Source organism: Myxocyprinus asiaticus, chromosome 17 (assembly GCF_019703515.2).
Source record: "Myxocyprinus asiaticus isolate MX2 ecotype Aquarium Trade chromosome 17, UBuf_Myxa_2, whole genome shotgun sequence".
Taxonomy (NCBI): Eukaryota; Metazoa; Chordata; class Actinopteri; order Cypriniformes; family Catostomidae; genus Myxocyprinus; species Myxocyprinus asiaticus.
In genome coordinates, this window is record NC_059360.1 from 4,021,999 (window position 1) to 4,036,306 (window position 14,308).

General features: G+C 37.0%; 1 protein-coding gene across 8 annotated transcripts in view; it reads right to left on the minus strand.

The window, feature by feature from the left end:
* myt1lb (myelin transcription factor 1-like, b) overlaps nt 1–14,308 on the minus strand; it is a 262,765-nt gene that overhangs the window by 72,055 nt on the left and 176,402 nt on the right. For all 8 annotated transcript variants that reach the window (XM_051723176.1, XM_051723183.1, XM_051723180.1 and 5 more), the window contains exons 7-8: nt 8,293–8,427; nt 4,168–4,258 (exon numbers count right to left, since the gene is read on the minus strand). In XM_051723176.1, coding sequence (XP_051579136.1) covers nt 4,168–4,258; nt 8,293–8,427 — 226 coding nt within the window. The remainder of the gene's footprint in view (nt 1–4,167; nt 4,259–8,292; nt 8,428–14,308) is intronic.

Here is a 14,308-nt window from a genome sequence, read left to right on the forward strand (position 1 = left end):
AAAATACATTTCAGTCACTTGTTTCTAACGTAGGGACTCTTAGGGAGGATTTGCAGAACGGCAGGTGCTACACACAGGCAGAAACAACACAAGGTTTGACACACTTTTATGTCTTATTATTATGTAGGATTATCCACGAACGACGCCATCAAATAAACACAACACCACATTCCACAGATCAGAGAGATCCCCCATCAAGCCATTTGAGAGTCATAAAAACGAATCCATGGCGCCTAAATTGCTGAAGGAGACCGTCTCCACCATTCCTGCTTAATCTCAAACTAGGGTTTGTATTGACAGAGCTAACCCTTATGGACAACCCTTCTTTGTTCCACAGACTTAAACCTTGTGACCTTAAATGCATAAATCCACAGCCATATCAGGAAACGGAGACTCGTGAAGGAATCCATGAACGTTGTACAGAATGCATTTAAACCTACAATGTACACCATACCTAGCCTTGATAGATAATTCTGAAAATTAATTTGACCTGTGATTACTTTCATAACTGACAAATTAATGTTTATAGCCTGATGTACCTTTTAAAATATGTGTAGTGATTTGTAATCACTTCTAACTAACAAATCAATAAGTATAATTGTTAATCTTGTATTATTCATCTCATTCTACTAATAATGATAACTAACCTGATAATATACCCTGACAATCAGGTTTCTCATAATGTGTAATGTTTTATTCATGTTGTAAAACCAATGAATTAACCAGTATGATTGGTAATCAGGGATTTTCATGTTTTGTTACTTACACGTGTAATACCCATGAAAGTATGTTACAGTTAGTATGTAAATGCTTGTTTGTTTACATAGAGAATGTTGATGACAACGAATGTCATGTCTCTTGCAACGTTTTCAAGATATAAAAGTTCATGATTAAACATTCACTATTTTGAGCGGGAATCTACCACACAAAGGATCGTAAATCAACTGTGAAGAGGACAGACCAGTCGACCATGTGATTCTGAAAAGCCACTCCTGATTGGCTCAGGACGCCTTTGGGGTGCGGCCAATTTCAGTTCAAAAGTTCCTAAACAGGAAGAACACGCTCTCTTACTTTCTTCGCTGCTTCTTCTCTACTTGTCTCTTGCTTTTCACTGTAGCTCTTCAGCTCCAGATCCTCCGTGCCATGTAGAGTTCAGGAAAACTTGGGACCCGGAGTCCCGAGGAAGCCTCTCACTCTCTGCTCTATGGTTCATACACCCAACGGGAGTTGCGAGTCCTCCTTGCAGAAGGCCTCGCTTCATACAGACAACAAACTATCAGCGATCATAACAGAGTCCAAGACATCGATGAAACGAACTTTCTTCAAATGCCAAAGAATCAAGCAATACAAGAAAACGCAACGACATGCAAGTACATCTCCAGACCTTTGCTCAAAGTGCTGGTGTATTAGTTAAATACTTTGGGTAATCCGATTGCAAATCGATGTAGACTCAAAGAAGGATAGATGGTTCTTAAGGCATTGTCAACAGACTCTATGTATTGATCATTTATTTCACATTCTGTCACTACTCACCAACCTGTTTCATGTTGTATGTGTTAGATTAGTTTATGTTTAGAATAGCAATAAAGTTTGTCTGTATTTAAAGATAATTTGACTGTGGTATATTTTGATAAATAATCTCATCCCTGTTTTTAAAAGATTTCACTTCAAAGCTGTACCTAAATATGTGTAATATTATTTTCAATAAGCTATGAGAATAATATTACTCCAATAAGTGAATTAATCATAATTCCCTTATTAAAGCTAATTCCTTACAGTAGAAATTGTGAGCAGATACTACAAGATGTTGTATTACAATTTTAATGGTGGAGAATTTTATTCAGACAAATAATCTAGTTATTTGTCATTTATCTAATTTATAATGGTTGTCGAATGCGACTAATTCCATTATAAATTTCCTTACATAATAATGTAGAATAAGGAGAGTTTAATTTAATTTAATTCCTAGCTCACACATACTGTTTCCCTACATATAATGGTGGAGGTACGCCAGCACTTTAACCCATCCCGTGTACATTTATACTACCAAATTCTCTACATTATTTTCTGATCACTCAATAGAAGTCATGGATGTGTAAATGATGTAGTCATTTGTCTGACATCAGTAAGCTTACAGTGAGTTGTTTTTGCAGCTTAGATTTAGCCTATGCTTTTTAAGGCAAAAATGTTACACTAAAAGCTTTAAAAGTTATGCTATGTTTTATGTCATTATGGCTTATCTTAAAAGATCAATGAAAATGTGGTTTCTCATTATATGACCCCTTTAAATCCAGTTTTGTCTGTCTTCCTTTCTGTAACTGTAGATAAACAGTAATAAACAGTAGCATCATACATCTTTGTTATATGTAGAAACTCACTAGGTCCACCAGTACTATACCCACTGCTGTAATGTATTTCATTTTGCAGTATCAGAATGTGGGTAAATCTTTACATTAATGTTCTGTTTATTAAGGGTTTATAAATGGTTCATTAATGAACAATAACTCATTTACAAATGCATTATAAATAACTGATCTGCAGTTAAACTGTAATAACGTGAATTAAAAAGGGTGAATATCATGCAATACTTACCAAATAGTGAGCCATTTTACCTCACGTGTTATAAGTGCTTAATAACACTTACTCAACATTAGTAATCTATGTAAATGTACTTTAATGTAAACATGTAGAATTTTTTAAGGAGTTACCAACATTAAAAATCTATGTGTATAAAGTTCAGTATGGTTGTAATGGTTGGTATTAGTAATGGTCATCAGACTTAATAATACAATATATGCTGCGAATAAGTGTGAAGACCTTAAAAATTTGATTTTGAAGAGCACTCTAGGTTACTAGGACTACGTAAAACCATTATTTTGACATCAACGTGACAAGGAAAGTGACAACACGAGTGGGTAACGTATGAGTTATAGTAACGATTATAAACACAAAGTGAGTGCCATAAAATGACATAATCCATCCTTTTAATCTTACTACAATTAACTATGTTTGCTGTATTGTGACATAGATCATGTATTAGGGCATTTTATGTTATATTTTGTGTTGATATGTTTTAACACTGTATGAATAAGTGTATTTATTAAGCATTTATAACATGAAAGTTAAAATGCTCACTGTTTGGCAAGTATTGCATGAAAGTCGACATTTTTGTTCGTGTTGTTATAACCGCATATAAATAATTTATAACATACTCGTAAATTACTTATTAGTCATTGATAAGCACCTTTATTAACCCTTAACAAAGGGAACAATAATATAAAGTGTTACAAATGTAAAGTGTTATCAAATTATTTGTATAGTGCCGTGAGCTCAGAGCAAAGAGGCATGAAAGGCTGTTGTAGGTGAAATTGTGGTATCATATCAAGTGTGTGTGTGAGTGTGTGTCAGTTTAGTGTCTATGACATGAGGCAAGTTGCCAGGTTGTTACTGGGCCGCAGGACATGTATTTTCACTCTTGCCAGTACAAGTGAGGTGAGTGTGTATGTATGTGTGTATAATGTGTGGCATGTGATTCAAGGGTCTATAGCGGGCATCTGGAGTGTGCGTTTCCCCTGATGGGGTGTCAGTGAGGTGTTAATGGCTGACACGCCCTACAGCATCTGCTGATAACATTACTTCGTCACATTACTGCAGCACTCCCAAAATATCAGTGTGAAGAGGACAGTGAAAGACTCATGTCATAAGCCTGATAAAATCCACATGCTGTGCTTTCAACAGGATGAATGTGATGCTCATTAAGGTGCCTATGAGTGAATGAGCATTTGTAGTAGCCTATGCTTCATATCAGCAGTAAGCAGATTGTTTGGGGAAGAGTAACACACACTATTAATATCAGATTAGTGTTCAACTGTTAAATGGATGGATGTCATCCTACACTGACGTCAGAAGCTTTAAAGTAGTAAATACAATTAGTGGCACCAAAAAATAATGACCATTTCTAAACAAGTTTTTCCAAACCTTACATTCTGTCTACCATTGGTCGGCATGGTCAAATCCCTAACCCTAAGTATGAGCTATAGTAATAATGAGTAACCATGACCTATAAACAGGGATAGTGCGAAAGGAAAGAAATGTACGCCCCACTGTGGTTTTATAGAAGTAGGCACTAAACGCACAGCTGTTTGTCTCAGACAGATGGAAACTCACCTCCTGTGCGAGTTTCTGTTGCTGTTGACGTGACCCCGGCCCGTGCAGCCAGGCGTAGGGCACTTAAGAACATTCTCATACATTGCAAGAACTTGACAGCAGGCAAGAGAAACAGGGTTGAAGATAAGGAGTTAGAGGCCCACAGTTAGTCATCTGCATGAGTGTGAAACACTCTTCATTATCACCAACACACTCAGAACGAGACACATCAAACAGCAGCATGCAAAGAACTGCTAATGGAAGAACAGTCACATGCACATGCACCATGCAGTGTAAACTGTGCACAAATAAGACATGACCTTTTAATTCTGTTTTAATCTATTCTAGTCTATTCTGTTGTTTTCTGTTCTATACTAAGATGTCTAATCAATTCTGTTCTATATTAAGCTTATTCGATTCCCTGTTACTACTTCTATTTTAATCTATTCAATTCTATCTGTTCTGTTTTATGATTTCTATTCCAATTCCATTATTTTATTAGATTCACTGTTAGTACTTCTATTATATTCTGTCTGTTTTAGTTTATGATGTCTATTCTATTGTAATTCCACTATCACATTAGATTCCCTGTTTCTACTTCTATTTTAATCAATTAAAATGTATCTGTTATATTCTATGATATCTATTCTAGACTATGATGTCTGCTCAGTTCTGTTCAATTTTTTATCTATATAATCTATTCTATTCTAATTCCATTACTTTATTAGATTCCCTCTTATTACTTATATTCTGTTCTGTCTGTTCTAGACTATGATTTTTATTCTATTCTAATTACACTATTTTATTTTATTAGATTCCCTGTTATTACTTCTATTCTGTTATATTCTATTCTTTTCTTTTCTATTGTTATTTATATTCTCTTCTATTCTTAGTCTATTCTATTCTGTTGTGTTGTTTCTATCTGTTTGATATTGTTTTATTATGGTCAATTCTATTTTTTTCTTTTCTATTTTTCTATTCTATTGTATTCTTTATTATTTTTTCTATTCTATTCTATTCTATTCTGTTCTATTCTATTTTATTCTATGTATTTTTTATTCTATGATATCCATTCTACTCTATTCTGATTCCATAGATTCCCTTTTACTACTTCTGTTTTATTCTATTATTTTCTTTTCTAGTTTTTTTCTATTCTATTATAATTCCACAATATCATTTGATTTCTTGTTTCTACTTCTATTCTATTCTCTCAGTGGATTCCCTGTTACTGTCTTTAAGATGTTTCAAGTAAAATCTGATGCTTAATTTAACGTGTCAGTGCGGTCAGTTCTGAATGATGCAGATAGACTCTGATGCTGATTTCATTCTGATCATATTCTAAAGCTGTCAGATGAGGTTGCCTTATAAATCCAGTCTTGTGCTGTTAGCGGCTGATTGTTTCATTGCAGTAGACACACATCAGCAATCAATGAAATCACAGCAGACGGCAAAAACTGTACATCTCTCACATGTGAAACTTTATTATTCCTTACTCTGTTATTAGTCTTCACATAGCCTTTCCTTTGTGTTCTCCAGAACAGTCCATTAATGTGTATAAACTCCCTGCTGACACCAATGAGTTTAATGATCAGTAGAACGCTGCAGTGGGGCAGGGGGGCATGTACAGGGGTCGAGCAGACCGGCACTCTTCCTAAACTCGTCTTCATCATTATCACCTCCTTAAACCACTCACCTTCATCTTCAACATTCTCTGACATATTCATTATAAGGCAGCAGGCAGGGTCTGCAACCTCAACTGACTTACTGCACGAAACACACCTCGCCAGGTGCTTTGAGACATGTCTGTGTGTCTGCCACGATTTTAGGGTGTTGTGGCTGGTTGCCAAGGCATTGCTATGCAGATGCTAATATGTTGTGGGTGTTTGCTAGGGTGCTCTGCGTGATTGCTTGCTGGGAATTCAGTTGATCACTTTCATGCAGAACAACCCTACTATTAGCATTCTCTTCCTGAAATGCTCTTCAAGGGCACAAATATGCCATTTAGACCATTCCTTATTCACCCCATTCAACCTGAATTTATCATAATATTGTGCATTAATGTGATGTGTAAGAACAAGTGGATAAACATGAATACAGCATTATGGAACATGACGAAACAGCCAATAAGTGACTCAGCATAACAAAAGTGATCTTTTAGTAAGTGTGTGTGTGTGGTATGTCGTGTACAAATGACAGTGATGGTCATCTTCAAATTCCCTTGAACTGCCACCATGTGCCAATTCACAAACCTTCTTTCCATCTGGACACATTAAAACAAATCTTTTTGTTAACTACTTTGGGTCTGTCATGAAAGCCGTCAGTTAGTTTGATCGCCATCTGGTCCGTTTGTGAATAAAACGCACACAATTCACTCTCCATTTTAATGAATCGCGTAGTGTGAGATTTGCACAAGGTGAATGAGAGGAAATCATACGTCCCATCCTTCCTGTCTCTAACTCTTTCATCAGATTTTATTTATTACAGTTTATTCAGCTGGATTTAATTGAGCATCTAAAACAAAATGAGAAATCTAACCAGCTTGTTAAACTGGCCTACATTAATTTACCATCATAATTATCAAGAGAAACAATAAATGCATTCATGCATGTCTACGATATTGCGATTACTGTTTATATCAGGGTCTGCTCCTCTGCTGTGAGTCTTTATGCTATGAGTGAGTTACTTTTAAGGTCAAGGATCATTCCTGCTACCATATTACAGTTAATATTCTGGATAAAACAGTTAAACTCACAAAATTTTAAAGATGAATAGGATATGAACTAGTTTTCATTTTATATTATTTTCACAACATTTTACATCCTCAAATCACATTACTATAACAATCTTTTTTTTTTTCTTTTTTTTTTTTATACTGTATTCAGTAAAAAGATGCAGTTGTACCACAGTGTTTTTAAAATAAAAATCAGCAGTACCAAGTAAGTACTACTATGATGTGTAAATACTTTAAAATTTAAATCATATTTGTTTTTCACATTAAGGTAATGAGAAAATCATAATGACCACATATTTTTGCAAAGCAGTAATGAAAATTTTTGGTAAAATGTGATGAAAATTATATCACAACTCAAAGAATCTTAAAGGTCCTAAAAATAGGATCTATTTGCAAAATATGATCTATATTTTAAATCTATCTATCTATATATCAATATCTATCTATCTATCTATATATATATATATATATATATATATATAGAGAGAGAGAGAGAGAGAGAGAGAGAGAGAGAGAGAGAGAGAGATAGACAGACAGATAGATAGATAGATAGATAGATATATTGATTGACTGATTTGCATTTAGTTTCTTTCTTTTTTCTTGATTATTTGGAAGAATCTCACGAAACCTGTCAAGTTATAATTAATAAAGCTAACCAAAGCATATTTTCTGAAAGTCTGGTTTACCCTTTTATAGAAATACTTCCTTAAAGGTGCACTCAGTAATTTTTTCCTCATTAAAAAAAGGTTTATTCAAGAAATTAATTGTAATTTTTAAACATATTTATAAAAGCATGAGCACTCACATGAGAAGAAGAATCCAGTCATATCAGTAACTTTATAAAAACTGCTTTATTCTACATGGAGAGGGTCTCCTCATGGGGGCTGCCATGTTGAGGTCACATGACCAGTCGAATACTACTTGCTTAATCTCAGTAACCATTCTGTTATGGGACACTTTCACTCTTGGATTAAATTAATCATGGCTGACTGTGAATAGTGAATTTATACAATGGCATCTGTGACTGAAAACTATTGATTTTGAATGATGCTTCTTCCACACCACTAGGTGTCAGTGCAAGTCTTAGATAACACAAGCAAAAAGTTACCGAGTGCACCTTTAAAGTACAACAAACCCATATTCATTTTTTTAAGTTACAGAGTTCAAAAGGTACTACATGACCCAGATGTTAACTCGAGGCTTTAAGTGTGGAGGATGACACCATGCAGAATGAACTAAAGAATGTGTCACTGAAAACTATCAAAAAGACACTAACACAGACACAGCCAACCAAAGCACAAAAGCAAATGAATGGGCATTTTATTCTTGCCAGCACAAAAAAAGAGCAAATATGGAAATGAAGATTACAAGTACGTGTGGCACAGACGTTTAGGAAGAGTGTGTAGTGTGCTTACTTTCTGGTGGAACTCTGTCTTTATGGGGGCATCCTGACAGACTGCGATGATGTGGGTACAACCCCGTCACATGACCTGTACCGTCACAACCAGGCGTCGGGCACCGACTTTCTTTCTTCCCTGAACGTGAAGAATCTAAGTATGCACACATATAAAGGTAAGATTAATTATTACTTGATGATGATCTATTTATGAGGAAACATGCAAGCAGACAAAGGCCTTTTTGTGAAAACTAAAAACATGTGATTTTCTCATGTAATCACAATATGACGTAAATGAAGCAAACTTTTTTTATATTTCCAATTTTATAACAAATTTTTTTATACATTTATAACATTGTACTTTGTATTATATTACCCTGAAATAAGTTTAAAACAATCAGTTACCATAGCTGCAATGAGCCTTCTAACACAGCTGCTGAGGGAGTGACCAAAAGTTTGGCCTATTTCTCTATTCTTACTGCTGTTATCCAGCATTGTATATTTTTATATTCCTCTGCAAAGCTGTGAAAGCATAGTCATTGATTTTTTCTTTTGCTGTTGCATGGAGCAAACAGGTAAGCAAAAATGTAATTTGCTGTGGTCTCCTGTTCACCACCATTCAAGTTTACCCTGCCATGCGTCTACTTCCGCTCTCCAACCCAGATATGTGAAAACAGTCCATACCCATAACCAATGTTTCTTAAACAGATGTTGCCAAATTTTAACAACTGCCATAATGTCAGATCTTCATTGCAGTTTATTCTGGCCAAGCACCGCATAGTTAGACAACAAAATACTATCCAACATGTAAAGCAACCAACCACTTGACCCAATTTTTTTTTTAACATGTCATTCAGGCAACCTGGTCTCATACAATCACAATACTATTTTGTATCTGTTACTCAGATAGCCACTCTGTACATTGTAATGAACAGAATAGCATTTCAGAATGCATAACACATTGAACCTTAAGGCGGATGAGCTACAACAGCAGAAGACCATGTCGGGCACTTTAATAGGACCATAGTGTTCCAAATAAAGTGCTATAGTGGCAAGAAAATGTATGTGAACCCTTTAGAATTAGCTGTTTTTCTGCATTAACTGGTCATAAAATGTGATCTTATCTTCATCAAAGTCACAAGTATAGACAAACACAATGTGCTTCAGCCAACAACACACAAACAATTATAATCTTTCATGTCTTTATTGAACACTTCTCATTTAACATTCACAGAGCTGTGGAATAATTTAGTGAACCTTGGATTTAATAACTGATCAATCCTCCTTTGGCAGTAAAAATCTCAACCAGGCGTTTCCTATTAGACCTGCGGATTAGACCTGCACAACGTTCAGAAGGAATTTTGGACCATTCTTCCTTACAGAACTGCTTCAGCTCAGCCATATTCTTAGGATGTCTGGTGTGAATGGCTCTCTTGAGGTCATTCCACAGCATCTCTATTGGGTTAAGGTCTGGGCTCTGACTCCAAAAGGTGGATTTTCTTTTTTTGAAGCCATTATGTAGTGGATTTACTTTGATGTTTAGGGTCATTGTCCTGCTGCATCACTCAACTTCTACTAAAATTCAGTTGGCGCACAGCCACCCTGACATTATCCTGTAGGACATCTTGATAAACTAGGAAATTCATTTTTCCCTTGATGATCACAAGCGATCCAGGCTCCTAAGCAACAAAGCAGCCCCAAATCATGATGCACCCGCCATCGTACTTCACCGTTGGGATTATGTTTTCATGTTGGTATGTGGTGGCCTTTTTTATGCCATACATAGTTCTGCATGTTCTTCCTAAACAATTCAACCTTAGTTTCATCAGTCCACAAAACATTTCCCAATAGTGTTGTGGAGTGTCAAGGTGGTCTTTGGCAAACTTCAGGCAGGCAGCAATGTTTTTGTTGGAAAGCAGCAGCTTCCTTCATGGTGTCCTGCCATGGACAACATGCCTGTTTAATGTTTTCCTTATAGTAGACTCATGAACATAGATGTTAACCAGTTCCAGTGATTCCTTCAAGTCTTTACCTGCCACTCTAGGGTTCTTTTTTACCTCATTGAGCATTCTGCGGTGTGCCTTTTGAATCATCTTGGCTGGACAGCCACTTCTAGGAAGAGTAGCCACAGTACTAAATCTTTTCCATTTATAGATAATTTCTCTAACCCTGGACAGATTCATATTTAAGCTCTTTGAGATAATTTTGCAACACTTTCCAGCTTCATGCAAAGAAAAATTCTTGATCGTAGGTCTTCTTGAGATCTCTTTTTTGCGAGGCATTGTCCATGTCAGCAGATGCTTCTTGTGAATAGCAAACTCAAATATTTTTAGTGATTTTTATAAATCAAAGTAGCTGTGAAAGTGAAAGCTGTGTTAGTCATTTCAACCAGAGTTATTATTGTTTTGAATTTTAATTTAGTTTTTATTTCTACTTCATTTTCAATTTGTCTATTCAGTTTAGTTTAGTTTTATCTAAATTATGGGTGAAATACACTATTGTAATGAATTAAATACATTTAATGTGTTTAACACATTTAATAAATGGTAATATTAAAACATTTAATAATGCCCATAAAATTAAATACAACAACATGAAATAAAAACTGAAAAGATCAGAGACCATTCAAAAAATATTTATATACTACAGTACTACACTTCACAATTTTCAGTCCTCCTGTTGTGTCCAGGTGTAGCCTACTTTCCTAAAGTCAAGATCAAACTCACCTTGGGCGTCTTTTCACATTATATTTAGTATGGATAATAGGTGAATAGAGACTTCTCCCCTCACTTGTTTTCTTCATTGTATTTTCTGACTTTTTTGCCATTGAAACGCACATGCCAGCTTTACAGATAACACACAGAGTTTAGGCTACACATATGTGACAAACTGAGTTGTACGATTTCCATCATGGTCTATTTCATCCATCATATTATATTAAATGGGCACGTGGGCGAAAGAGCTAAAAAAGTACTTTGAAAGAATATGCACTGCTGCTCTCAGCCAGAATAATCACACATAAGGACATACGTATACGTGTGAAAACTGATGCACAGTATCAAATACACAGACTGTATGATAGTACTAACTGTAGAGAGCACATCAATATGAAGACAAAGCCAAATCCTTTAGAGGCAATTTTGAAATCCAGGTCTGGAAAAGAGGATGTAAGGTCACCCTGTTACATTATTTGTTTGTTTGTTTGTTTGTTTTTCACTGCATCACAAATGCCATGGACTCGGTCAAACTCGTAAAAAAATTCCAAGTCCAACTCGAGTCCGAGTCAAGTCAGAGTAAAAATGCATCCGTGTCCGTGACAAGTCCAAGTCCATTAAAATTGGACTCGTGACTCGGACTCCAGTCCCAGTCCGAACTGTAGTCCAACTCTATTAAACTGTACACTCAAAATCCACAAGTAAAGCTGAATTATAACCAATACCAATTTGTTCCCGCCGTTATTCTTTAATTGATAAGCCCCAAACTCGGAAAGTCCAGGCTCAAAGAAAATCATAGAAAATACTTTAGACCCAGCCCTCAGGTGAGGTGAAGTGTGCAATTTCTGCGCCACTAGCATCACCAAACTTGAGTTTCTCAAATACTCCAACCAAATGCATTGCTTAGACAAACAGGTAATACCACCCCAAACTCATGCCATTGACCACTAACAGGTGAAGAGAATAACATTGAACATCTCCTAACAATGCCACATGTCAAGGTTTGGGTAGATTAGATGGCAAGTGAACAATCAGTTCTCGTAGTCAACGTGTTGAATGCAGGAGAAATGGGCAGGAGTAAAGACCTGAGCAACTTTGACAAGGGCTAAATTGTTATGGCCAGATGAGTGGGTCAGAGCATCTCTGAAATGGCAAGGCTTGTGGGGTGCTCCTGGTCAGCAGTACCTACCGACAGTAGTACGAGGAGGGACAAACCACAAACTGGTGACAGGGTCTTGGGCGCCCAAGGCTCCTCAATTCACGAGGACAATGGAGGCTATCCCATATGGTCCAAACTGACAGAAGGTCTGTTGTGGCACAAGTCACAGAACATTTTAATGATGGTTACAGGAGGAATGTATCACAACACACAGTGCATCGCACCCTGCTGAATATCGGGCTGTGTAGCCGCAGACCAGAGCACGTCAGAGTGCCCATGATGACCCCTGTCCACCATCGAAAGCGCCTACAATGGGCACATGAGCATCGAAACTGGACCTTGGAGCAGTAGAAGAAGGTCGCCTGGTCCGATGAGTCCCGTTTTCTCTTACATCATGTGGACAGCCATGCACGTTTGCACCGGATACCTGGGGAAGTGATGGCACAAGGATGCACTGTGGGAAGATATCAAGCCGGTGGAGGGAGTGTGATGCTCTAGGCAATGTTCTGCTGGGAAACCCTAGTTCCGGCGATTCATGTGGATGTCAGTTTGACACGTGCCACCTACCTAAACATCGTTGCAGACCAGGTACACCCCTTCATGGCAATGGTGTTCCCTGATGGCAGTGGCCTCTTTCAGCAGGATAATGTGCCCTGCCATACTGCACACATTGTTTGGGAATGGTTTGAGGAACAGAATGAAGAGTTCAAGGTGTTGCCCTGGTCTCCAAATTCCCCAGATCTCAATCCGACTGAGGATCTGCGGGATGTGCTGGACCAACAAGTCCGATCCACGTTGGCTCCACCTCACAACTTACAGGACAGGACACCTTTAGGGGTCTTGTAGAGTCAATGCCTCGGCAGGTTGGCTCTGTTTTGGCGGCACACTAAGGACCAACAGCATATTAGGCAGGTTGTCATAATGTTTTGGCTCATCAGTGTAAAAGATTATGGTTACAGTAAGGTACTTACAGCAGAAGTAAACAGGGCAATGCAATAAACATTAAGATACAAAGTTTTGAAAGTACAGTCACAAGACTTAAACATGACTAGTGTTATAGAATCGTTTACTGAAATTGTCTTTGCAGAGTTCTATCCAATCTTTCAACTCCTGTCTTGACTATGTAAAGGCAGTAAACTTGACTAAGTAAAAAGTGCTTTAACAAAAAGTTGTACATTTCTGCTTTTAAATTTCAGATTTTTGGCTCAGTTTACTGTATTTCAATTGTAAATGAATTACTGTAAATGTGATTTTTGCTTTTTAAAAAACAAAACAAAAACAAGGATGAGTGAGAATTATTTTCTGAAGTAATCAACATTATGCCACTGATGCTTCTGAGAGAACGTAAGTTTTATTGAACCTATTCAGAACACTCCCTTAATGTTCTAACAGTGTAACACACATAAACACATACAGGCATGAATATCCTCATACAATCGCCCTGGTTCCAGTGATTATTATGCAGCTGTTTCACAGCAACCCAAGAGAGAGCAAACAAGTTATAGAGGGAAAGAGCACAGCTGAGTGGAATACATATTAGAAAGAGCTGGATATTGATTGTAGCGCCGGACAAGGCATGCTTTGCATAGCAAATGGCCCCCATTACCATAGCGTATGAGGATAATTAATGTGCAGTCAGTGGTCCTGTCGTTCATAATCGGTCATACTGATACTGTTCAATTTCCATCTCCGCCCCATGCCTTTTTTAAGGAAGAGCTCCTTCCATAACTGTCAGGCCTCCACACTTTTTATAAATCATAATGCCCCCTGGGTAGGCAGGCAGCGTCTGCCGCTATCTCTGCTGCGGCGAGATATTATCACGGTGTAATGGCCAAGCGGCTCTCATTATTCTGCCATTAGAGAGATAGTGTCTGCTGTGCATGCTGGCCAAACGTCCTTTTGAGCGTGCTGTCAGCCTTTCTTCATCTGGAGAGCAGTGTATGAAAGTTTTCATGTGTTTTAAAGGAATAGGTGACACGAAAATATAAACTCTGTCATTATTTCACCTTCATACCTATCCAAACTCATATGACTTTCTTTCTTCTGTGGAACACAAATGGAGAAATTTATAATAATGTCTGAGCTGCTGTTTTCCATAAAATAAAAATAGTGACTAAGGACTGTCAAACCCTCAAAAAAGATAAAAGCACAAAAGGAAAAGA